At 31.0% G+C, this 26,394-nt stretch overlaps 1 protein-coding gene across 1 annotated transcript; it reads right to left on the bottom strand.

Annotated features, from left to right (window-relative positions):
• Positions 1-1,786: 1,786 nt before the first annotated feature.
• On the bottom strand, positions 1,787-24,949 carry LOC143041925 (lysosome membrane protein 2-like). Its single transcript, XM_076214070.1, has 13 exons — positions 24,776-24,949; positions 21,437-21,597; positions 20,908-21,052; positions 18,757-18,972; positions 16,958-17,049; positions 16,115-16,164; positions 14,139-14,208; positions 11,672-11,850; positions 10,939-11,057; positions 9,106-9,179; positions 6,326-6,380; positions 3,510-3,668; positions 1,787-3,190 (listed from the first exon to the last, which is right to left on the bottom strand). The coding sequence occupies exons 1-13, from the start codon at positions 24,902-24,904 to the stop codon at positions 3,125-3,127; spliced, it is 1,515 nt and encodes a 504-aa protein (XP_076070185.1). The 5' UTR covers positions 24,905-24,949; the 3' UTR covers positions 1,787-3,124.
• Positions 24,950-26,394: the final 1,445 nt, after the last annotated feature.

The raw sequence follows: 26,394 nt of genomic DNA, 5'->3' as shown, positions 1-26,394 counted from the left end.
ATCATTATAGAAACAGATTCCATCCCTATTGTATTACAATATATCTCAACAGTTAAATTTTAAATATTCAAAATTAAACTGTCTATTATGCAGTGGTGGAATCTATGTCTTCAACACAATCATCACAAAGAGTACAGTAATATATAACATATAAATCTCATTCAAAAATCATCATAGATGTAAGTGCATTCATTTATTAAATCAGATTAAGTGTAAAAAGCAGTAAGCTGAAACTTTTCCTGTCATTTTTTGAACATTTTGAATAAATATTATTTTTTGTATGTTTGAAAGATGACTAGAGTAATGATGTACAATATTCATTGAAGTTTGGAAACTCATATTTGATAAAAAAAAAAATGAGTTTTACATCTTGTTTATTTCACTGTTAAAAGTTTTCAAAAAGTTTAACATCTGTCTCACTGTTACCATAAATTTGAATAAAATTTTAAAAATAGATCAGTTAAATTTTAAAAATTAGGAAAAATTCAAATCATACTGTTTTCTATATCTTATTTTGCAACTACAAGTAATAGATGAAGTTCAGAGTGAGTTAGCTATAATTGTAGGACATATAAACAGTTAACAAGATCACATTTAGTACACGCACATATTAAATGTAAATATACAACAATTAGCACATCAACATACAATAGGAATTCAATGATTGAAACAAGCATTAATACAGAATATGGCTCATATGTATCATAAGGCCACACATTTTCTTATAACTGGTCAGATTAAAGTATATAAAGTCAAGGCTTTAAAAGCTACAAAGAGAACAAGGATGCAATTTTTGAGAAATAATACTGTGCCTAACTGATCACCTTTGGGGTATTATAATACCTACAGTGTTACCTGGATAAAAAATTGTCAACACAATTTGTCCATTTAAACTGTACAATAGGTTTTGTGAGAGATTATCAATAGGTGGTCATTTAACTACCTGAAAAAAAAATTTAGGGCAAAAAACAACCAGGTAAAATCTACAGGTAGTTAAATGACCACCTATTGATAATCTCTCACAAAACCTATTGTACAGTTTAAATGGACAAATTGTGTTGACAATTTTTTATCCAGGTAACACTGTAGGTATTATAATACCCCAAAGGTGATCGGTTAGGCACAGTATTATTTCTCAAAAATTGCATCCTTGTTCTCTTTGTAGCTTTTAAAGCCTTGACTTTATATACTTTAATCTGTTTATAACACATTATAAATTTGATGTGTCCAAATCCCTTTTCTGGATTTACCTTCATCAGGAACACTTTTAGCAAGGATGCTATTAATTATAAATCAATGTTGCCAATAGGGAAAAAAACAGGAAAACAGAAAACTAACCAATAAAACGCTACACAGGGGATTAGCAAACATATTATATTAACAAGAATGTGTCCAAAGTACAGGAATGCCCCACTTGGACTATCATTTTCTATGTTCAGTGAACCGTGAAATTGGGTCAAAACTCTAATTGAGCATTAAAATTAGAAAGATCATATCATAGGTAATGTGTACTAAGTTTCAAGTTGATTGGACTTTAACCTGAAGCAGGATAGAGGGACGAACAAACAGATGAATGAACAAACAGATGAACAAATGGACGAACGAAGGAACAAACTGACGCAGACCGAAAAACATAATGCCCCTCTACTATCGTATGTAGGGCATAAAAACAAGAAGTGAACTCATTTATTGCAGAAGAAAAAGCAGCTCCATTGTAATATATCACATGTATATGTACTGTTTTCTTTTTTAACAAAGCAAATAAAGAATTGATTCAGAATAGTTAACAATAATGAACAGCATACCCTGTTATACAAAATAACTATAAATTGTTGGCTACAGTCATACCGTTTAATAAATTTAATTTGACTAGATATAACATACTAAGTCAATCAATTAAAAATAAGAGGGGGAGGGAACAGTAAAAAAAAAAGAAAATTGAAAATAATGTTTATCCCTGTGAATATGCCATGTATGACACTTTTTTTGTTTATTTATATATGCTGTTAATATGTTTGAACAAATGTTTTTATTCTTAAAAGTTAAGGTAAAACTCCATATGGAGATGCTCATAATTAAAGAAGGCTTATACTCAGAAGAAGACAACAATAGTTTAGTTAATTGTAAATATCTAGTCTCTTTTAGCTGAGGTACCGTAAGCATTATAATTATAACATCATATTATCCAATAGTGTGAATTATTATTCCATGTCACATGTTTCTAATATAAAAACAATAACAGACCTGGTCTTACTACATGTAAATAAATGAATCAAAAACATAACACAAAATGTGGCTTGGGAGGTATCCAATATTTAACATGAGAGCAAACAAGAATAACATGGACAAAAACAAAGACTGTGTTAACTGTCCATCATTGATGGATAAGTTACAGTGTGTGAATAATATGATGTCATAATAAAACAATGCCTTTCCAAAACATATTTTATCGATTAATGAAAGTACATTGACTTCTGACTGTGTCCTTGGTCCATACACTTTCATTGGGACACCTAAAACATGTATTGACCTCATCAAAAGGCTATAATGGTATAGAATCAAACACAAATATACAAAAGCATTATAAAAAGAGTCATAAATTAAACAGGCACCATTATCACAGCATATTTGTTAACAAAATCATCATTGACTCTCATTAAACCAGAATTTAGGTTACTGGAAAGATTTTAAATCATTATTTTATTTTGTCATTTGTAAAATTATAGGATATTTAAAAAGATCAGGTAAATGTTTTTTTTAATAAAAGTTAAAATAAAACCTGAAAAAAATATGATTGTTGGTTTTAAAATATTACTGTTTTTCAAAAGCAATGTTCAATCTTTTAGTTTTGGAAAATACTATAATGACTCACAGTCATTTCAATATAAATTTCTAAAGTCAAGCCTGTTTATACAGATTATGTTTTTATTTTTTAGGCTGATCTTCTTAAAGAACAAATTATTTTAAGGAGGTTTTATTCCATGATTTGATCTGCATTGCAAAAGTAGCTTAAATAAACCCCTTATGAAAATTTCCTATTTTACAGTATAATGAGAATCAATCGTTAGAATGTGTAAAATAATATTTGAACTTTGTTAGTTCATCAGCACTAATTTAGACTGGACTATTGCACCACTAAGTGGGCTGTGTCTCTGTTATCGTCCACCACAGTCACCAAATCATCTTCTTTCTACAATTGAAATTCAATAGTTTTTGATATGATTGACATGGGTAGCCTGTAGCAATAAAACATGTTTCATTGAAGTTATGATTAAGACTGTGTTTGGCTTTGCAAGAATTATGAAGGTATGTATTCTAAATAAATTTATATATGTTCATTAATAAGGCTGATGGTTTTCTCTTTTGAATTGTTATATACAACTTAAATAATGTTAAAACACCTACAGCAGTCACTATGGTGATAAGCTACTGAGATCTATACACATGATACATGTGTTCATGGTATTGTTTATAAAAAAAACTAATACAATTTATTTGAGTATTCTTACCGTCTGACTAGTTTTTACTTTGACAAACCAAAACGCTGCACCAATGATGAATAATACTCCTAATACAATCAAACCATACTGAACAGCCTGGGTAATATGGACGGGTGTCTGTACGGCTGATTTAAAGTCACTGGCAGACTTAGCATCAATTTCAGCACTCTAAAATGTAATAATAACAGCATTTACAACACCAATCCGGACTATTTTTTATGAATGAGTTACTAGTTGACCCGATTGAACAAAAAGTTCTTATTGTGACATAATAGCATAATCATTGTTTCAGGACTTGTACTGGAAAGTGCACAAATTCGCAAGTTGTCTATTTCATGTGGATAAGTTATCAAACTATATATCCACCATGCATTATGGGTTTTTGTCATTTTTGATGGCTATAGTTTTGTCTACAATTGCCTATATCCACTTCATTTGAACTTTGTATTGTTTGGATAGTTGTCTCATTGGCAATTATACCACATCTTCTTATTTTTATACAAGTCAAAACATTACTGACTAGAAAATGTATTCATTAAACCAAAAAACATAAACAATAGACAACAAGAATGTGTCCAAAGTACACAGATGCCCCACTCGTACTATCATTTTCCAGGTTCCATGGACCGTGAAATTAGGTAAAAATCTAATTTGGTAATAAAATTAGAAAGATTATACTATAGGGCACATGTGTACTAAGTTTCAAGTTTATTGGACTTTAGCTTCATCAAAAACTTCCTTGACCAAAAACTTTAACCTGAAACTCCCACTTTCATTTTCTATGTTCAGTGGACCGTGAAATTGGGCCCAACAGTCTAATTTGGAAATAAAATTAGAAAGATCATATCATAAGCAACAAGTGTACTAAGTTTCAAGTTGATTGGACTTCAGCTTCATCAAAAACTACCTTGACCAAAAACTTTAACCTGAAGCAGGACAAATGAACGCACAGACGAATGAACGAACAAACGGAGCCACAGACCAGAAAACATAATGCCCCTCTACTATTGTAGTTGGAGCATAAATACATGTATATCATATCTTTATGTCTTGTGGACATTAAGAATGATACTTGATAGATTAGTAATACTTTTGAGAAAAGGAGCCCATAATTTTCAATACCAGCTTGTTGAAATTGTATAATTTATAATAGTGAAAATAATACTGATTTACACAATCCTGTTCCAACCTCTATGCTACATGTATCTACCCTTACTTATGCTGGTACTATTTTAAGATGATGTTCTAAAAAAGAGTAGGCATACAAGTTTTATTAACATTTAATGAATGGCTATTATCTATTTTGAATTTATTGAACCATAAGACTAATTTTTGACTCTTCACATTGAATAATCCGCGAAGCGGATTATGTAAAATGTGAAGAGTCAAAAATTAGTTTTATGGTTCAATAAAATCAAAATAAATTATTGCCATTCATTATAAATAAATTTCTATCAAAAATAAGGCTCAAAGAACTTTTTATAATATGAATATTAACAATAACAACGTACACACATGTTGGCGTATGCAGGGCTCACACTACTTCAGAATTATAGGGAGAAGTGACTTCTCTGTTTGAAACTGATAGGGAGAAGTGGTGAGATTTGAAAGAGAAGTGCTCATTCGTGTGGTGCGCTACAATGTTTGGATTTTACTATAGTATAAAGGGTCATATGTAAATAATGTTCTTTTTATATTATTCAATTCATATCTGAGTATACAATTGAAGTAACATTTCAAATTAAAAGTTATTTAAGTTTAACTTAGGTTTTGAGAAACTACAATCTAAATATTTATATCTAGCACTAAAAAAAAATTTTTTTATTTTAAAAAATGTAAAGAAATTATAATATATCAATTACAATTAAATTCAAATCTATCTTGTGTATGAAATTCAGTGTTTCTCATAAAAAAATATAAAAGTTATTAAGCTGGGCCATAATATAATTAATAGTCTCAGAGTTAAGCAACTTTGAAACAATCCATAAAAAATATAGGGAATTATATACACCAATCAATGAGATGTAACCAAAGTCTCTTAATGCGTGTGGAATACGTAATTTTTCCCTTTGGGATCAATATTCTTCTGTCAGCTGTTCCATCCGTGCGTCCGTAGTAATTATTGTAAAAGTACGGATTTCGGTCACAGCTGGTCCGGTTCAGATCCGTAGTTTAGAAATCGGTCAATGGCGGACGAATGCAAGAAAATTTACAAAAATAAACGATGTTTGACAAGTTATTTGGAAAGGAACATGACGTTTTTAATGCAATAAATGGATTGAACATTTACTGGAGGCAACTTTTATCACGTTTAAATGAAGTAACAAACTTATTTTGCTGCCGAAATTTAGGTTGATGTACGTTTTCGAGTAACAACCACCAGAACTTGCGGAAATGCACGAAGTGATAAAAAGCTGTATTTTTATCAAATAACCTGCTATACACTGCAAAGACAATGCTTCAACCTCTTTCTTAAGATAATCAATCGTTTAGGTCTAAATTTCTTTAATTATCAATAAAAAATTGATGTTTCATCAACTTGGTAAAAATAGAAAATGTCCGATGACGGAAGCGACTGAAAGCGAGTATCGTCAAGAACAGGGCGACTTGTTTTCGCTTTTGGGGGTCGGGGAAAGCGAAGTGACGGTCGGGAAAGCGACTTCTTCGCCCAAGTCGCCTGGTAGCGTGAGCCCTGGGCGTATGAATACACAACGTCAGAGTGGGCGTGTCGCCATCAAAATTGAAAACATTGAAAATAAAACTAATAATTTTAACCAATCAGAAGACAGTAAAAACACCAAATTTATTTATAAATAATTACAAACCTCATTTAGCCACAGCACAGGATACACTATGTGGTCTTTTATCTTTAATGTTTGGCTGAAATTAACAACATTTGCATACACATCAATCAAGTAGACAAAAATATAATCAGAATCAAACATCCTTTCAGATTAAATTCATACAACCCTTTAACAATAAGAAAAACAAAATAAATATTCTTTTTACAGTGAGTTGACTGTTAGTGTTGCTCTCCACCAATTGCAACTCATTCAAAATTTTGACCAAATTGCAATATGTTTTGTAAACTCAAATTGTTCAACTGGCCAGAAATTTGAACCAATTGCTGTAGATAACCACAGCCAAGTAAGTGCAAGGTGATAAAATAAAACATACTTACAATCATGTAAGACTTTAACTCCACTTTATTGATGTTGTGACAAAAATTAGTTTATCAGTTTGTATAGTTATATTATATTCATTTCCATGCTGAAGGGGAACTGTTTATTTTGAATTGCTATTAAATTGTCCAAACTAAGCTTTCATATAGTTTTTCTTTCTAAAAGTATTCTATATTTATAAGAATCAGATATCATTTTAAATAAAACATCATATATTCAGTAAAATATGTGTGAAATAACAATATGCTATTGATAAGTTTTCAGGGGAGACAACCTAAAATATTATTCTTTTGAATAAAGACTTTTTGAAAGAAAAGTTATTATCTCCCCCATGGAAACTTCCTTCAAACATATATTGCAATTTTACACATATTTTACTGAATATGAAATGTTTTAATTCACATAATGTCTGATTCTTATAAATATAGAATCATACCTGCCAAGTTTTGAAAGTGCCCATGGGGGTTTTAGTGCGCGACAACAATTTCAAGGGTTACAATTCTTTGCGACGACTAGTATTTTGCGTGTGCTGTTTTGTGGTCTAGAAAAAGTGTCATATTTGTAAGATGAGCTTACATGCCTTTTTCTTAAGTTTATTTGCATGATTCTAGTTATTATATATCAGTAGAAAAGATGATAGTCCAGGAATTAATTTCATGTGTAAGGATATTAAATAATTGTTGACTTTTCCAATTTAAAATTATGCACAAAGAAAGACCTTTATCAGGTTGGGAACAACACCTAGGGGTATCCCCTCAATGTAAGGATATTAAAAAAACACGTTTTAAGTAAAAATGAGCACATATTCATATTATTTGAAGAAACTTTTCCCAAAGAATTATACATCTTATGATCTATCTGGTATAATATGGTCAACACATGTCCGAGAATTTTGGTATGTTCTTGGCCTAATATATCATGTATATCTTCTTTATTTTTCAAAATAATTGGACCCTACATTTAGAAAAGTAGTTCTAAATATAATGTCAGAATTTCCCATTTTTACATGTAAGTAAAATAGGCCAGTAAAATAAAAATCTACATTTTTCATTTTTATTTTTCACAGAAGTAAAATGACCCCTTGACTAAGGGAAGTCCCTCATTTAAGGGATTCATCATGTGTTTTTTTTTGTTTTGTCCATGTGAAAAATAAAGAATAGTACATTAAATGATTTGGTATTTTAATTAAATACATAAATAACATTTGTTACAGCAAGTGTAATATCAATAAATTAGTGAATAAACTACTATTTATTATCTTTATGGTAGTACTGTGTCATTGAAGTTTGTCAATCAGCCATGCTTTTATTCTTATTCTGTGTAAGAACCTCCTTGCAGGTGAAAAACCATTTGCCATGTTCATGATTTTAAAAAACAGAGGAATTCAACACAAGTTCAAAATCTAGGATGTAAGAATTATCTTGAGAGAAAACGTTTTTCAGTAAAATATGTGTAAAATTGCAATATATGTTTGTAGGAAGTTTCCATGGGGGAGATAATAACTTTTCTTTCAAAAAGTCTTTATTCAAAAGAATAATATTTTAGGTTATCTCCCCTGAAAACTTATCAATAGCATATTGTTATTTCACACATATTTTACTGAATATATGATGTTTTATTTAAAACGATATCTGATTTTTATAAATATAGAATACTTTTAGAAAGAAAAACTATATGAAAGCTTAGTTTGAACAATTTTATAGCAATTCAAAATAAACAGTTCCCCTTCAGCATGGAAATGACTATAATATAACTATACAAACTGATAAACTAATTTTGTCACAACATCATTAAAGTGGAGTTAAAGTCTTATTGGATTGTAAGTATATTTTATTTTATCACCTTGCACTTTCACATTTTGACTGAACAATTTGTTCAATATTCTGACCAGTTGAACAATTTGGTTTAATAAAACAAACTGCAATTTGGTCAAAATTTTGAATGAGTTGCAATTGGTGGAGAGCAACACTAACAGTCAACTCACTGTAATGTGACTGCCATTACAGTAGTTTAGTGGCCTTTCCTTTATCAAGTTGTTGAGTTGTAGCATTTAATGTATAGATATACAGCACCAAGCAGATAGTATTTCATCATATTCAGGATAAGAAAAAAGATATTTTGATATTAACCCCTGCCCAACACAATATTTTTTACAGTCTTACATGTAACTTTTAACAGGAGATTTTTTCTGACACACATCCCAAACACAAAGATGTATTTTGGATTCTGATCTTTCTTCTAAATCAAAAATGCAATGTACTTGACAAAGTAGCTACCAAATATGTCATGTCTTTAGTATGCCATGCTGTTATCAAATCTGTGACCCCCGCAACCCTCTGCAAGAAGGTCGCATTTGTTTTTAAAGTCAGCTTTTTTCTACATACCGGTAGTATTGTTTCAGTTATTAGTGATTTTATACTTACGTAATGTGGGAAACATTTCTTATATATGCATTAACTTGAAGTTTCTTCTGAGCATTCATTACTACTCCTGTATTCTGAAAATCATATTTAAAATCAATATTTAATTGTTTTATAAGAAATGAAAAATACAAAAGGCTCCTTTAAATGCAAATTATAAAGTTTAAATGCAAATTTTTGTTTTTGTCTCCTCTCAAGAGAAATCAACCTTCTATAAGATAAGAATCTTTGTTCTTGAAGACAGTATTTTCTTTGTAATTGAAACCTCTCCCTCTGCATGAATATAGCCAATTAAAAGTCAATATTTTCTGAAGAGAGGTCATACCAAAAGGGGAACTACTCTAAAATAACATTTTAAGCAATAACAGCATAAAAACTGTCTATTGAAAGCAGGAGGCATCAAGGCCCATTTTTGGTCCATAAAAATATTGTTTTGGGAACAATTTCAAATTTGTTTGTAATGTTTTTAAATACATAGGATAAAAAAAAATGAATTAAATAAGATATTTGTATTTAATGACGTCATACATTTTGTATTTACTTCATGATACTAGTCTTTTTCATGAAAACAAAGAAACTGCTTAATATTTTCCATCCATATTTTCTTAGTGGAAACATTGTGCACATCAAAGAATCAACCAAGTCATTTTTGAGAAGCTTTATTATACCTATATATATAATCTTACCAAATATAAAACATGAAAGTTGATTTTTGGGTGTGCACATATATATTTCTTATCCAAAATATACATTGACCTATATTGGTTTACTTTTATTAATTGTTATTTGGATGGAGAGTTGTCTCATTGGCACTCACACCACGTCTTCCTATATCTATTTAAATCATTCAATTTGAAACTTGTTTTTATTTTCTCAACACTTTATACCTATTATTGTTATATCAAATTTAAGAGCATGTATGATGACTTCTTAATTTGCACTAGTTGGGTAAAATAAAGACCTTAATAAAATTGAGAATGGAAATGGGGAATGTGTCAAAGAGACAACAACCCGACCAAATAAAAAACAACAGCAGAGGGTCACCAACAGGTCTTCAATGTAGCGAGAAATTCCCGCACCTGGAGGCGTCCTTCAGCTGGCCCCTAAACAAATATATACTAGTCCAGTGATAATGAACGCCATACTAATTTCCAAATTGTACACAAGAAACTAAAATTAAAATAATACAAGACTAACAAAGGCCAGAGGCTCCTGACTTGGGACAGGCGCAAAAATGCGGCGGGGTTAAACATGTTTGTGAGATCTCAACCCTCCCCCTATACCTCTAACCAATGTAGTAAAGTAAACGCATAACAATACGCACATTAAAATTCAGTTCAAGAGAAATCCGAGTCTGATGTCAGAAGATGTAACCAAAGAAAATAAACAAAATGACAATAATACATAAATAACAACAGACTACTAGCAGTTAACTGACATGCCAGCTCCAGACTTCAATTAAACTGACTGAAAGATTATGATTTCATCATATGAACATCAGGCAAAATCCTTCCCGTTAGGGGTTTAGTATCATACCATCATAACATATATGAGAAGAACATAACCCGTGTCATGCCAACAACTGTTTTTAAAAAAAATAATGTGTTTAGTTCCGATGCAAAGACCTTATCAGTGACTCAATATTAACGCCAAAATATGCAATCTTTAATGACTTGACAACAGTATCGTAATTATATCCCTTCTTAATGTCTGCTTTACAGGATTAAACCAACAGTAACTTGTGTAAAAACAGTATAAACTCCAGAACTTGAAAACAAAAAAACAAATGTAAAATACTTTTATTTCATTTTGTGAATTGAATGTTGAGATACTTACAGGTTCAATATCTAGTATTGTTTGGTGTTCTATCTTATTTGGATTTAATCCATACACAGCATCTTGTACCACAGGGTCAGCGTATAGGAAATGGGGAAGTGACATTACAACTGGAGCACCTATAAAATACAAGTGTTATTTCTAAAAATGAATTTAATTACAATCACTAAATTACAATTGTCTTTCTTTAACAAAATAATTATATTGAAAAGGATGGTACAATGATGTGTTTTACTTTCATGACACAGTAGCTTGATGCATTTATAATTATGTGACCATTTAGGTAGAATTATAACCATGTGACTGTGTTGATGCAGTTATAATCATGTGACCATTTGGATAAAACTTATAATCATGTGACAAATAGTAACATGCATGAAACCAGGAGACTGCAGAAACAATCTTACAAATTAAGCCTATTGTAAGTTACACTTTATGAACCAAATATAAATTGCTTGCTATTTTTAAACATTAAAAGAAAGGTACTTCTTTTATCCTTCTATGGATTCCTTCTTTTTTCATGTTTTTTTTTGGTTACCATTTTTGTAGATTTAAGAGTGTAGGTGAACCAAGAAATAAATTGTTTACCTAAGCACAAATTGCATATATAGAGATGAAAAAATATTTGGCAGAACCAAGAAATTAGAATTCCAAGAAAATACTATCTTTCCTCTTGGAATCCATGAAAAATGGTACAAAAATAAATTAGTCCAAACAATTTTAAAATCATTACCTTGTTTACAAGAACTAACATTCAGCAGACCTGATGGTAAACAGACACCATGTGGTGTACAGAAACCTTCATTAGCAGGATTGTGGTTGTGATCTAAGAATACTTTCGGTGGGACAGTAAAACGTAGTAAATCTATGTCTCGTATGGTCTGCTCAGAATCAAATGTAGCATAAATAGATCTGTAAACAGAAGAAAAAATGTTAGTATTATCAAATTGATATTACAAGCATGCATCATGACAATGAATTAGAAATAAAAAAAAAAATCCCACAAATTAAAAAATGTAATTTGACAAACTGAATCTTGAATGGTTTTTCTTAAATATAAGCTTAAACATCAAACATTTTTGGAAGACACAAATATATAAAATTAGTTGAATGATCTAATTTGAGCTGTTTATGTAAACAATAGTTGGTCTGATAAACCTATTGACATGATTTATAAAAGGAAATAGGTGTATATACAAGTGAGACAGCAACCCAATCATACAAAAAGCAAAATACATCTAGAGGTAAACTTATAGTCTTCAACAACTAAAACTAGAGGCTCTCAAGAGCCTGTGTCGCTCACCTTGGGTCTATGTACATATCAAAAAATGGACACAGATAAATTCATGACAAAATTGTGTTTTGGTGATGGTGATGTGTTTGTAGATCTTACTTTATTGAACATTTTTGTTGCTACAATTATCTCTATCTATAATGAACTTGGCCCAGTAATTACAGTGGAAAATATTTTCTATAAATTTACAAAAATTGTAAAAAATTGACAATAAAGGGCAATAACTCCTTAAGGGGTCAATTGACAATTTTGGTCATGTTGACTTATTTGTAGATCTTATTTTGCTGAACGTTATTGCTGTTTACAGTTTATCTCTATCTATAATAATATTTAAGATAATAACAAAAATCTGCAAAATTTTCTTAAAATTACTAAATCGGGGGCAGCAACCCAACAACAGGTTGTCTGATTTGTCTGAAAATTTCAGGGCAGATAGATCTTCACCTAATAGACAATTTTATGCCATGTCAGATTTGCTCTAAATGCTTTGGTTTCAGAGATATAAGCCAAAATCTATATTTTACCCCTATGTTCTATTTTTAGTTAGGCGGCCATCTTAGTTGGTTGGCAGGGTCACGCCACACATGTTTTAAACTAGATACCCCAATGATGATTGTGGCCAAGTTTGGTTAAATTTGGCCCAGTGTTTTCAGGAGAAGATTTTTTTAAAAGACTACTGAAATTTTAGAAAAATTGTTAAAAATCGACTATAAAGGGCAATAACTCCTTAAGGAGTCAACTGACAATTTTGGTCATGTTGACTTATTTGTAGATCTTACTTTGCTGAACATTATTGCTGTTTACAGTTTATCTCTATCTATAATAATATTCAAGATAAAAACCAAAAACTGCAAAATTTCCTTAAAATTACTAATTTGGGGACAGCAACCCAACAACGGGTTTCCGATTTGTCTGAAAATTTCAGGGCAGAAAGATCTTCACCTAATAGACAATTTTATGCCATGTCAGATTTGCTCTAAATGCTTTGGTTTCAGAGTTATAAGCCAAAATCTACATTTTACCCCTATGTTCTATTTTTAGCCATGGTGGCCATCTTGGTTGGCTGGAAGGGTCACGCCACACATTTTTTAAACTAGATACCCCAATGATGATTGTGGCTAAGTTTGGTTTAATTTAACCCAGTAGTTTCAGAGGAGTAGATTTTTGTAAAAGTTAACGTCGGACGACGACGCCGGACGCCAAGTGATGAGAAAAGCTCACTTGGCCCTTTGGGTCAGGTGAGCTAAAACCATTGTAAATAAATCTAATATAATCTACTGTCTATAAACTTATTTTCATGAGCGACTTATTTTTTCAAGACTTAAATGAACAGAAAAATAACGTGAACATAAATAGTCGCCAAAAAGTTAAACTTGGATTTTTCTTATCAAAACTACATCAAGTTATTTAGAAAATCATGAAATTAAGTAGTTGCAAAGTGGTCTGCAATGGTCAAGAAAGTGTAATAAAATAAAATATCTACGAAAATAAGTTTGTTTACAGTATTTAAACACTGCCAATTACAACATCATTTAGATTTAACATAAGATTGACAAGATTTCTCACTTGGTACAGGCTTTGTAGTTTTTAGGCTTAAATATGTTTACACTTTTGTGGTTTTTAGCTAAATTGTCTCCAAATAACCCTACATCTATATCTGAATTCTCTCCCACATCATTTACTTTGTTCAGTGGACCATAAAAATAGGGTCAAAACTCCAATTTAGCATAAAATTAGAAAGATCATATTACAGGAAACATGTGTACTAAGTTTCAAGTTGATTGGACTTTTGACTTCATCAAAAACTACCTTGACCAAAAAACTTTAACCTGGTAGTGCAACAGACTGACAGGGGGTGGGGCATAAAAAGTGATAAGCACTTATAATAGTGGTCAACTGTCCTAACCTACAGATGTCTGTAGAAAACAAGTATTTTCTGTCATCCTTCTGCACAAAGGGTGGAAATAATGTACCATCTGAAAAACAGAAACATTTAAGTATGAACTTTATCATATATCATATTTTGATATCAAGTCTTTCTTTCTTCCCTAACTTGTATGTTTAATATTGTAAATCCAGAATTTATTTTTAAATTGTATGGGAATCAATGGTTAGCTTATAAATCATTTCAAAGTAAAAAACATTTTAAGGTCTGAGAAAATTAATTGTCAAAGAGAGGGTTGAAAAAAAGTCATGTTCATAAATACTAAGTTTTTTAGGAGGCAAAAGATAATTATCCTCAAACTAAACTTACTAAAACCAACATAAAAGATTTATGCTTTTATAATCATTTTCAGATAAATGGGTCAACTGACATTAATCAGACTCCATTATTTCTTCAGACCAGAACAAGCTGATGTTAGCAAGTACATTCTGAGTAACAAGTTTTATTGTCAACATCAATTCAATGTCTAATATATGGAGTCAACTGCTTTGGGGCTTCCTAACTTTACTACTATCATGACTATCGATTCATTACATATATACATATAGGAATTTTGCTTGATATTCATATGATGAAGAAATAATCTTTCAATCAGGTTTAATTGAGGTTTGGAGCTGGCATGTCAGTAACCGCTAGTAGTCCTTTGTTCATTTATGCATCATTGTCAATTTGTTTACTAGTTTCTTTTGTTATCTATTCTGACATCTGACTCTGACTTCTTTTAAACTGAGTTTAAGGTGGTACCCAACACTTTCACTAAAATTAATTTGGCTCGTTTAATTTTCATAAAATTTTGTCAAAGTAAATCTAACAAAAATATAAAAATTTTAAAAATTTTGAAACAACTGTTTTGTCAGAAAAAATACACTGGTTATATAGCAGTTTAACAAACACCAATTTTGATCATTGAGAAGCTTAATATTCCTTTTACAACACAACGTAATTAAAACCTTTAACTGACTTTACAGAGTTATCTCCCTGTAGTGTTAGGTACCACCTTAAACTGAGTTTAACTGTTTGTATTGTTGTGTTTTGGTTTTTCTATGTTGTCTAGAGGTATAAGGGGAGGGTTGAGATCTAAAAAAAAACCAGCCGCATTTTTGCGCCTGTCCCAAGTCAGGAGCCTCTGGCATTTGTTAAGTCTGTGTGATTTTAAATTTTATTTTCTTTTATATATTTAGGAGTTTAGTATTATCCTTATTATTATTACTGAACTAGTATATAGAGAATATCATATGGCTTTTTCAATATCGCATCCGTATCAACCCGAGACACCAATATAATCCCGAGCTCTGCTCGAGGGATTATATTGGTTGAGGGTTGATACGGTGTGTGATATTGAAAAAGCCATATCATATACACTTTATTATATACATATACCTCAAGTAGATGTTTTTTATGTGACATAACGTCATACAGATAAGGAGGTTTGAAATGACATCATACAGATTATAGGTTTGACATGACGTCATACAGATTAGGGATTTGATAAAGCCTTTGCAACAGTGACTCCAATCGATGACGTGACGTCATACAGATTAAAGGTGTGATAAAGCTTTTGCAACCGTGCTGATATCAATATCATCACGGGTGGCTGATACAGCACGCTTGCCATTGACTGTATTACACATACAATTTATCTGTATTTACTACTAAGTATATAATAAACATTTTTATTTAGGAGTCAGCTGAAGCATGCCTTCGGGTGTCTCATTTTCTCACTGCTTTGAAGACCCTTTGGTGGCCTTCAGGCTTTTATTTGCTCTTTGGTCAGGTTGTTGTCTCTTTGACTCATTCCACATTTCCATTCTCAATTTTATTACATATATGTATGTTATTTTATACAGGTTTTAAAAAAGAAATCAATTCAAAGTTATTTTAAATGTTATGGATTCTATCTTAATATAAATTTAATCCTGAATTCTAACATGTCTTACCTGATCCATTTATCACATTACATGTCTCTGTGGTCCAATATGGTAAGATGCTGAAATAAACAAAACAATGACTTTAACTGTCATATATAATAGACAACTATATGTACACAGATTAAAGCATCACTTGTTCAATTAATTTGAATAGAAAATAGTATTTTCATAATATCTGTATCAATCAAGTAGCTTGATATGGAAAATTATCACAAAGAAAGTTCAAAGAAATCTTTACAAAATAGAGATAGCTGACAGGACTGGTCATGCGAATAGATGAATTTTTTAATTTTCAGAACTTCAAAAATCCATTCTCCCACTTCAAGTATATATAGTACAGTATGTAGACATTTGTCTTGCGTACACAATTTAAATTTTTAGTATTTTTGTCTTTGAATAGTTTATTCATACATGAGAAAGTCATAACTATTAGAGTAGAATAACTGTAGCAGATGGAGGTTGTTTGCCAAGTGCCGTTATAACTGACCCGAGGACATAATACAGGGTTATTATTGCTTAATTCATTCTTTTACCAACTAAACATATGCAATTTATCACAGGTTTCGGGCATTATTAACTGCCTATTACAAATACTTTAATATTCTTCATTAATATTGACACTGAGGTTATGAGTTCGAATCCGACATGGGGCAGGTGCACTGCACTCTACTCCCATCTTAATTGAAGATAAAAATAAAAGATTGTCAGTTTTCCGACAGTAGTTCAGTGGTTCTCTAAGGGCACTCCATCTTCCTCCACCAACAAAATCTGACCGCAATACTATAGCACAATAGTGTTGAAAGTGACCTTAAACACAAGTCAATCAATAATATTCAAAGATAACTATCGTACCTCATATTGTTCCAAGATTTTATAAAGGCAAAGTTGTCTGCACTCTTTACTCCAGAATAAATACTATAAAGTCCGTCATCAGAACCATTTTGCTATTAAATAAGAAATTTTATATCTTTACTCGTTTATTTCAGCTGAAGTGAATAAATACAAGTATTGGACATTAATAAGCAAACAATCTCTGTGAATTATTACTTATAAAATGGATTTTTTAACAAAAAGAAAACTTTTTTAATTACTTTAAAACAAAATTTGTACTGGTTAATTTTACTAGATACTGATCATGAATAAAGAAGCCTTTTTTGTTGAATAAACGAAATGTGACTATTTTCCCTAATGATTCTGGTGATATTAAGCATTCCTGTCAAATTTTGTAATATTCAGTTCAAAAGTTTGAGAAAAACAGGGTTTCAAATAAAACTTTGGTACTGGAAGGTCCAGGACCTTTGACTCTCCAAACTGAAAGGTCCACAACCTAAATTCCAGGTCCTATTTTTACTTAAAAGATTTCATAACTCAGAAAGCATGGTAAGATACAAAATTAATGTGCTTTTGGTTTTACAAATGTAGGTTAGCTTATAATTTCATTGTCAGTTTCACGGTTGTTCATGATAAATGTAATTGTCTTGTATATTATGAATTCAAGTAATCTTTTTTTTTTTTTTGGGGGGGGGGGGGGGCATGGTATTGGAGAGGGTGTCACTGTGGGTGGGTGTGTTGTCTCAACGACTGATAATTCATTGGTAGGCCATGATTATCTCAGGGCTAACACTTCTTCAGCTCGATTTTAAAAGTCCCCTAGAGATTGTGTTACAAGTGTGCTTACATTGTATCATATCTAGTTGTAATATTTGTGAAAAAAAGTAAGAAACTTCCAGCTATTTATAATTGGCCCTTCAAAATTGTGAAAAAAAATACCCCTTGAAATTGCAGTAATATGTTTACACTTTAAAAAACATATATATGTACATTGTATTATCAACATTTATTACTGATAAGGGAAATTACTGTCATACTGTATTGTATTTTGACATTAAAATTTGTCAAAAAGTATATAATTTTGAGTTTCTGTATAAAATATTTTCTGCTTTTCTTTCTTTTCCATTTATATCATTTTTGTTTTCAATTCTAGTGTTTATATTTCATAATCATCGATGTATTTTGTCACCTGCCTGGAATTTTTTTTTATGTATTTGATGGCCAAAACCAGGAATTACCCTTATCCGCTTCCGAAATCGGATCCGGTATTGAAATTATCTTCATTTCCAGCATCCACTGTTTTTCAATGTTGTTTTTGTCAGTCAGATACAATTTTACTCGAATTTACACATTACTTGTTGGCGATTTTTGGTATAAAGATAGCGGTTGGACAAAATGAACATCGCTTTCATGAATAATAAAAATGAAAATAAGTTTTGAGATCGTTTATTTGGATATTTTGGTAATAAGGTTTGCAAATTTAATTCTTATCTTCTTTCAAGACAAAGGTCAGTCGGGTGTAAATGGTAACCAAGACGAAAGTCCAATTGCAAAGGTGGAAGGTTTTTTAATTTGAACCTCTGGAAAAATCTAGTGTAATTTAACATGACATCTACAGTGATTCAAGCAAAATTTCTTTGAAAAATGCAAACCAAAATTAAGACAGCATACAGACGGCTGAAGAACACAATGGATTGCTGTCTCATTTACATATACCCGACAACTCCTTTTATTTATATCTATTAAATTATGAGGAAAATATTGTATAAAAGCAACTGAAAATCTATCTTTATGTACAGCAAACAAACAACACAACTTACATTATAAAATAATCCAAAATGGTCGTCTAAATCTAAAGGATGTCCAATTTTTTTTGCAAAGTCAAGAACCTTCTTTAAGAGGTTGTCTTCATATCCCCAAAGAATATCTTTTATAGAAAGAGTCAAAAATAGCTCATCATCTTTTGCAAGTGTTAATACAAATTCTACCAGTTCTTGTATAAAACCAAATTCTCGTCTTATAAGCTCAACAACAGTCTGAAAAATAAGGTAAAGGATATTAAATGCTGTAAATTCAGAAACTATTGTGTGTATTTATTATTGGGATTTTGTCATTTTAGACTAAAATGTGATTTTAATATTTGAGATATTGAGAAAAATCATGTTTAAATCATTTTTTTTTAATCAAAATGTGAGTTTAAATCATTGCAATTATAACCAGTCAGGGGACTTACTTAAATAAGTGATTTTCTAAATCACTGATTCAAGTAACATTATTTCCATAAAGGTTGGAAGTTAGAGTTGTCTTTCTTTAATAATCACCTGTTTAAGTAGTACAGATTAATCACTAGAAGAAGTGATGTAATTTTATTGTAGCTTTAAATATAGAATACTAATGATCCAGGGACTAATTATGTTTCTAAACTTATCAGAACCAACATCTGTGTTGTCTAGGATGACCAGGTCATTTCAGGTGATGACCTTGTACTGAATCTAGGATAATGACATAAAAATCACTTGTTTAAGTATCAGACCTCAATTTCCTTCCCAAAAATCACTTCTTTAAGTATCATTCTTTTAATAACCCCCACTAATTTCAACACCCCCGAACAGTGAAATTTTTATCGCGAACAGTAGAATTTTATTACATAATCTGAAAGATGAAACCTTGAACTTCACAGGAAAAATACTTCCACTGCTGGGAAAAATCTTTGAAGAAAGTATCAGTTCATTATGTAAAGCCATTATTATAGCATTTTTTCAACTAAAATAGAATTTTCAGCTAAATGATAGCATTAAAGGCATAAACCTTGCTACTTAAAAGAAACAAAAAGTCTTTTTTTTTTAATTTCACTAATTAAAAGATATTATTTAAACCTATGTGTTTAAAATTTTGAAAAAACTACAAAATCCCAATTTGTGACAAAACCTCGAATTTGCTACTCAAATAAGTGATTTAAAAATCACTTATTTCAGTAAGTCCCCTGACTGATAACCCTGCTTCATTTTTTGCAATAATAAAAACATTGCAATAACTTCTGAATTTACAGTACTTGGATACATACACAATGAATTTAAGATATTCTATAAAGGAGGAAAAGGAGTATACATATTACCTACAGTATATATAACAAATATAGTACTATATTACAGGTATTATATTCTATGGTTTCCATCTGAAGATTAGGGACTAGAAATGCTCCAATTAGAAAATGACATTTCTTATCATGATCATTTCAATATTACCATTGTCATTTAAGTATTTTGATAAAAAAAAAAAATTGAAGTTTCTCATTCCATCATTCTGATCAACAGTTTTATTTTGTCAGAAATATATATAGACCCTTTAACATGTTTAACAGTATCAAGGGCATACTATACAGTTTTTTTGCTAAAAGTGTTGAGGAAAATCACATTTTAAATTAGCTACATTGTTACCTCCACTGTACCCTATCCCATTAAGAAACCACATAGTGAATGTTATTTTTTACTGGCAGAAAAACTAAGTCCAATTATAAGTAAAATACAGATAAACAGGATTTTATTTTTACAAAAGTCACTGCTGGATAATATCTTATGATCATAAAAAAAGCTTCTGTCAAAGTTTGGTACAAATCAAGAATAGTTTAAGATAATTATTAAAATTTTTAAAACTTGAACCACAGAGTGAACATTTGTGGACACCGCTGATGCTGATGGAATGAAGAATTGCTATGTCACGCTTTTGCGACAAAAGTTGCAGAATCAACAACAACCACCTGTCACAAAAATCCCAACCATAAATGATTCCTAATTACAGGTATGAAATTTTTAAATCATATTAAAGATTTCTCAAGAAATAAATTTTGTGTTGTTGATCAGACACCATACATAATAATCTATAAATAAAATTGAGAATGGAAATGGGGAATGTGTCAAAGAGACAACAACATGACCAAAGAGCAGAAAACAGCCGAAAGCCAGCATACATACTATCATGGGTAAATTAACTGTCGTAAATGTGTCAGTTTGTGGTCCAGCAGATTTCTCTCTTTCAAAATTAAATGATCTTTTTTCTCTGTAACTAATTGTTCCATCTTTATCGTTCCAGGTGAAGTTACCTTTCTGTCTGTGTTCTCTGGAAAACAAAATCTAGCAATTTATAATATATCATTAAATATTTCATGTAGATTTCTTGGTCGAATATAAATGCAATACTTGCCAATATTTTTACTGACCTTTTAAGTGTATCATTATAAAGTATACAATTTCACGGAAATGTATCAGGCTTGAAAGTAACGTCCACACTTGCCCAAACTGTTCATGGTTTGACCTCTCAGATAGTTAGGAAGTATGGAGCATTTAATTTATAGCATTATCATTTTTTGAGGTCACATAAAAAATGTTTCCCCAGTAACCCAATAAGCATGATCAGTTTTCCAAAATATTATTTGCATGCCCAACAATAAACAAGGACAACTAAAATTAACCAATAAAAGAGCTTCTACAGTAATTCTGTTACCTGAATGTATATGGGCCTTTCTGTCTTAGCGCTGGTTTTGCACCATTCTGTACTACCTCTAAAGGGTTCAGTAGGTCAAACACCCATATTTGGAAATAAATAGGAACAGGAGGAGCTGACCATGCTTTGAAGCTTGCTGAACCTTCTTTTAATGGAATTTGCTACAAAAAGAAATTATATATCACTAAATATCATACTTAAGTAATATTGATTTTTCTTTACTTAAGTTACCATGGTTACAGTTCATGCATGTTTAGATTTACATTAATTAAGTTATGGTACATCATTCAAGTATTTTTATACACAATAGTTTGGTCTATCTTTTGATTATTTTTATGATTAACATGATTAAGCCAGTAAATAACAATGTATATATATGAACATTACAATTAGGTTTTGGTACTAGCACACTAACTAGCTATAGTATCACATTTTTTGTTTAAAAAAACCCATCTGATAATTGAAAAGTAGACTAGCTTATATAGGAAGATTTCTGTTTATCTATGATTTAGTTTTTTAAATTACAGTATCATCATGATCATCATCATGAGTATGTACATAGTTTGGTGTATCTATTGACCATTATCATGATTAACATGATTAAAGCAAACATTATTTTCTGCTGAAGTTGAAATTTATAAAGAGTTATTTTCATTTTTTTCTCTCACTTTTCTCATGTTCCTAACCATGCTAACAATAAACATTAAACTGATACTAATTATTAATCTATTCAAAGTACATGTATATATTAGTCCAAGCTTAAAACTGATGCATCTTTATCACATCTTATTGTTTAAAATATAATCACAAATTAACATCTGAGTGGCAGCAGCCAGGTTAGTTTCTTTGAGCTTGTTTTCAGTAACTCTAACCTGTTCCTGTTGTCATGGTTGAAGAGTCGGTATAAAATTGCTTATTGTTTTCTGTTAAATTATTATCCATTATATAAATGTACTTATTTTGATTATATATATAGTCTTTTATTATTTTGCAATCTGTTAGTTCATTGCATTTGAAAAGTGAGTTTATGAGCTTTTAAAAAGAATATAACTAAACCTTGCCACATGCATGACATGATGTACATGTACATGACTAGTCCGAGATTACTCTGACGTCCAACGGCTGTTTTGCCAGACAAGCTGGGGCCTTGGGACGTCAGAGCTCGTCCCATTTCAAAAAGTGGATATTTGCCCACCCAAAATAGATGCGCTGCTTCGTCGCTTCTGGTGCCAATTGAGGGCCTTGAAATTATATAAATACAATGTAGGGCATCAATCTGTTCATTTTTCATTTATCTCTTCGTTTATGTAAGTTTCACCTACCTGCCAACCTTTATTTTTCCATATTTTAATAGTTTTCACAGAGACCCATCGATTTCTGTATTTTGACTTTCATGTTCATGTTTGTTTTCGGTGGGCAAATGTTCACTTTTTTATATGGGACGAGCTCTGACGTCCCACGGCCCCAGCTTGTCTGGCAAAACAGCCGTTGGACGTCAGAGTAATCTTGGACTAGTACATGACTACATCATGCATGTCATGTACATCCCATGTTTGAAACCTTGACAATATTGTTGTCTGGTTTTTAGTTTAGTTTCAGAATTGGTTCCACATTGGATTTTTACTTTGAATAAAAGGTTAAAATGTATGACTACATAAATTATATCTAGTATAGACAATAGTGGCAAAATTTAGATAATTACTGATTACAGACTTCTTTAGGTTTCTAGCGATCCTTCAATTATTGAAGATTATTCGCCGGGCGTCGACTATAAAATTTATAATTTACATTTTAGCAGGAAAAAAAAAAAAAAAATCAAAAATAACAATATCAAGAAAAAACAAAATAACGTATGTACATTCAAAAAAATAAATTTTGATAAAACTATATACATTTGATAACAGAATAGTTAGGGATAGAATATAGGGATGAGAGCAGATTCTGTGATCATACTCTTAAATCCCTCTACTGTACTGCATGATACTATTTGTTGTGGCAGATAGTTCCAATTTATAATTGTTCTTGGATAAAAAGAATATTTATAACTGTCTTTAGATGTTTGTATTTGCCTAAATGAGTGCGGATTGCTATGTCTGGTTCTATTGTCAGGGTTCTCGCTAAGGCGAGTCCATGAGTCATGGACTCATCAAAATCTGTCTGGACTCACCATTTTCAAAACTGGTGAGTCCACAGATGCATTAAGATTGAAATATTTTGTATAAACTGAACACAAATAAACATAAATATCATCATTTTATAGCAAAAGTTTAAAAGCAATCTTAATTTAATGTCATTTCATTGATCTGTTAGGCCCTGGAGACTAAAATATTACATTATATTGTAATAAAATATCTTCTTCTTGCTATTGGACTCACCATGGCAAAAAATGACGAGTCCCTGGACTCGCCTTCAAAAATCCTTAGCGAGAACCCTGATTGTCTAGTGGTATTAAAAGGTTGTGTGTAGGGACTGCAACAATTTCATGAATAATTTTGTAGAAGAAAACAAGTCTGTAACGTAAGCGCCTAATTTCGAGTGGGTACCAATTTAGGTCTGTCATCATTTCAGTAACTGAGCTGGTGTTATGGAAGCGATTGCATGAGAAGCGTGCTGCTCTTCTCTGAACTTTTTCGATTTGTGTAATTTGCTGTTTTTGATGTGGATCCCAGATTGTTGAGCAGTACTCTAATTTTGGTCGGACAAGAGCTTTATATGCATGTGCTTTAACTTTTGGAGAGGCTATTTTTAGGTTTCTACGAATAAATCCAAGGGACTGATTTGCTTTTGATGTCATGTTACCTATATGTTTGTCCCATTTTAAATTTGATTGAAGAGTTAGGCCTAAATATTTTGTAGAGTCAACTTTTTCTAGAGAGTGATTGTGTAATTTATAAGTGAAGTCTAAAGGTTTGCGTTTTTGAGTTACACTGAGAATGTTGCACTTATCAGGATGAAAATGCATGAGCCAGTCCTGCTCCCACCTGCCAGCCGCTTCTAAGTCAGACTGTAATTTGTATGCGTCATCTGTTTTTTTTTAATTTCCCTATAAATAATACTATCATCTGCAAACAATCTTAATGTGCTATGTTCAATATATTCTGCCAAATCGTTAATGAAGATTAAAAATAAAATTGGACCAAGCACTGAGACATGACAGATGTGAATATATTTTTTTTGTGCTGCTTATTCAGTTTATATCTAATTTATAAATTTGACTATTGTTAAATAATGGAATGTGTTCCACTATAGACTAAGAATGACTTTCGGCTAATTTGACGGTTGGGTTGCTGTCTCATTCTATAATTTCCTCATCACCCACTTTTGATCACTTTTTTATACCTCTTTGATTTCTTTTTTAATATAATTGTGAAAAACGGGAATTAGCACTCCTCCTAATATAATAAAGACTGCTCCAAATACTGCAAAAATTATGCTACACTTGATAGACTTTGAGCTGCACATCTTCATGATCTTGTAAACAATAACATGTGATTGCACGTCTACTGGTTCTCTATTCTATGGTATTGCTATTGTTATACATTTAGATACCAGATCATTTACTGACTAAAGTGTTGATAATATGCCTAAGAAAACAACCTATTGTTTTTAACCCGAATAATCCAGTCGATATATTTTACTCACTTCAATTACTACATTACCGAGGGGGGGGGGGGGAAGGGGGGCAAGGGGTTTAACTGTTATGCTGTTATGGGGCAATTTAATTCTTTGTTATCTGTTATTTTGAAAATATATTTGCTGTTAGCTGTCATTATCTTATTCTTTGTTAGCTGTTATTGGGCTTTTAGTTTTTTTGTTATCTGTTATTGTGATAATGTATTTGCTGTTAACTGAAAATTGAAAAAAATTTTGACAGTCAATATTCGGTATAAATTGAAGATCATTGGATATTGGGGTCTACCACTACTAATATGTTTGTCCCGTATTCAGAGAAGGATTCCATTAACATATACCCATCGTGACAGAAGTGAGGTCCAGGACAATTCAAGTATTATCTTATGATTATCCTTTGTAATAAATTCCATTTTTTTTATGAATGTGTATTTAGAATTATCTTAATTTTTTGTATGAGAATAATGTTCCTTGTTTCCCGTACGAACATATTAAATTAAAACAATTCTTAATATGACAAAAAGGAAAACATATGGCCAGGAATATCTGAAAAGGATCTCAATTAAGGACTAGGTCCTAACAACCAGTTAACCTTTTATATAATATGGTACATAGACTCAGCTCTGTGGTTCTTTCCAAAGCAGAACCAAAATGCATTGTACAATGAAAGTTCCAACCATGTACTTGGGTCCGAAGCTGCACATAACTCATTACAAACAAAGATTTATTTCGTTTCAAGCCATTGTTTCCCTACTAAACTATGTATTCTACTTACTAGTACACTTGGTACAATCAAAAACTTGATAAAAAATTGTTCAAATAAGGCATTTGAAAATAGTGGAATAAATTGCTTTTGAAGTCTCAAAATTCGTTTGAAGTACTTGATAAATTGCATGCTTATAATTGGTGCTTTTGATTTTTCTACCCTATATACCACTTTGCCTCATAGTCTTATTAAGAAAAATTCACGCACCTCATTAAATGGTCATTTAGAAAAAGTAAGAATATTCAAACTCTTTTAGGTCATTTTTTTTTATTAGCAACAAAGGGAGCTTCAGTCAATATATATTAACAATACACCAACGTTTCATGAGAACTGTTGAAAGTTTCTTTGAGTTATTTTTGAAAACTAGAAAATACCACCTTTTTCTAATGAATAAAATCCCTTAACTCAATAACATAAAATCTAAAATTAATAAATATCGAAAGGGAGTTTACAACAATAGATATAAACATTTCAGCAAAGTTTCATGAGAACTGCTGAAAACATTTTTGTGTTAATGTCTGAAAACGGGAAAATCCCCCCTTTTTAATCAATAAAACCCGTT

The sequence above is a fragment of the Mytilus galloprovincialis genome, chromosome 8 (genome assembly GCF_965363235.1).
Source record: "Mytilus galloprovincialis chromosome 8, xbMytGall1.hap1.1, whole genome shotgun sequence".
Taxonomy (NCBI): domain Eukaryota; kingdom Metazoa; phylum Mollusca; class Bivalvia; order Mytilida; family Mytilidae; genus Mytilus; species Mytilus galloprovincialis.
This window is presented reverse-complemented; position numbering and strand designations above follow the sequence as displayed.

Coding starts and splice junctions, on each gene's coding strand:
- LOC143041925 (XM_076214070.1), bottom strand. CDS start 24,904: ATGAAGATGTGCAGCTCAAAGTCTATCAAGTGTAGCATAATTTTTGCA. Junction 11,058..11,671: donor TGTTAGTTCTTGTAAACAAG/GTAATGATTTTA, acceptor TGTATTTTATAG/GTGCTCCAGTTGTAATGTCA. Junction 9,180..10,938: donor CAATACTAGATATTGAACCT/GTAAGTATCTCA, acceptor TATGATTTTCAG/AATACAGGAGTAGTAATGAA.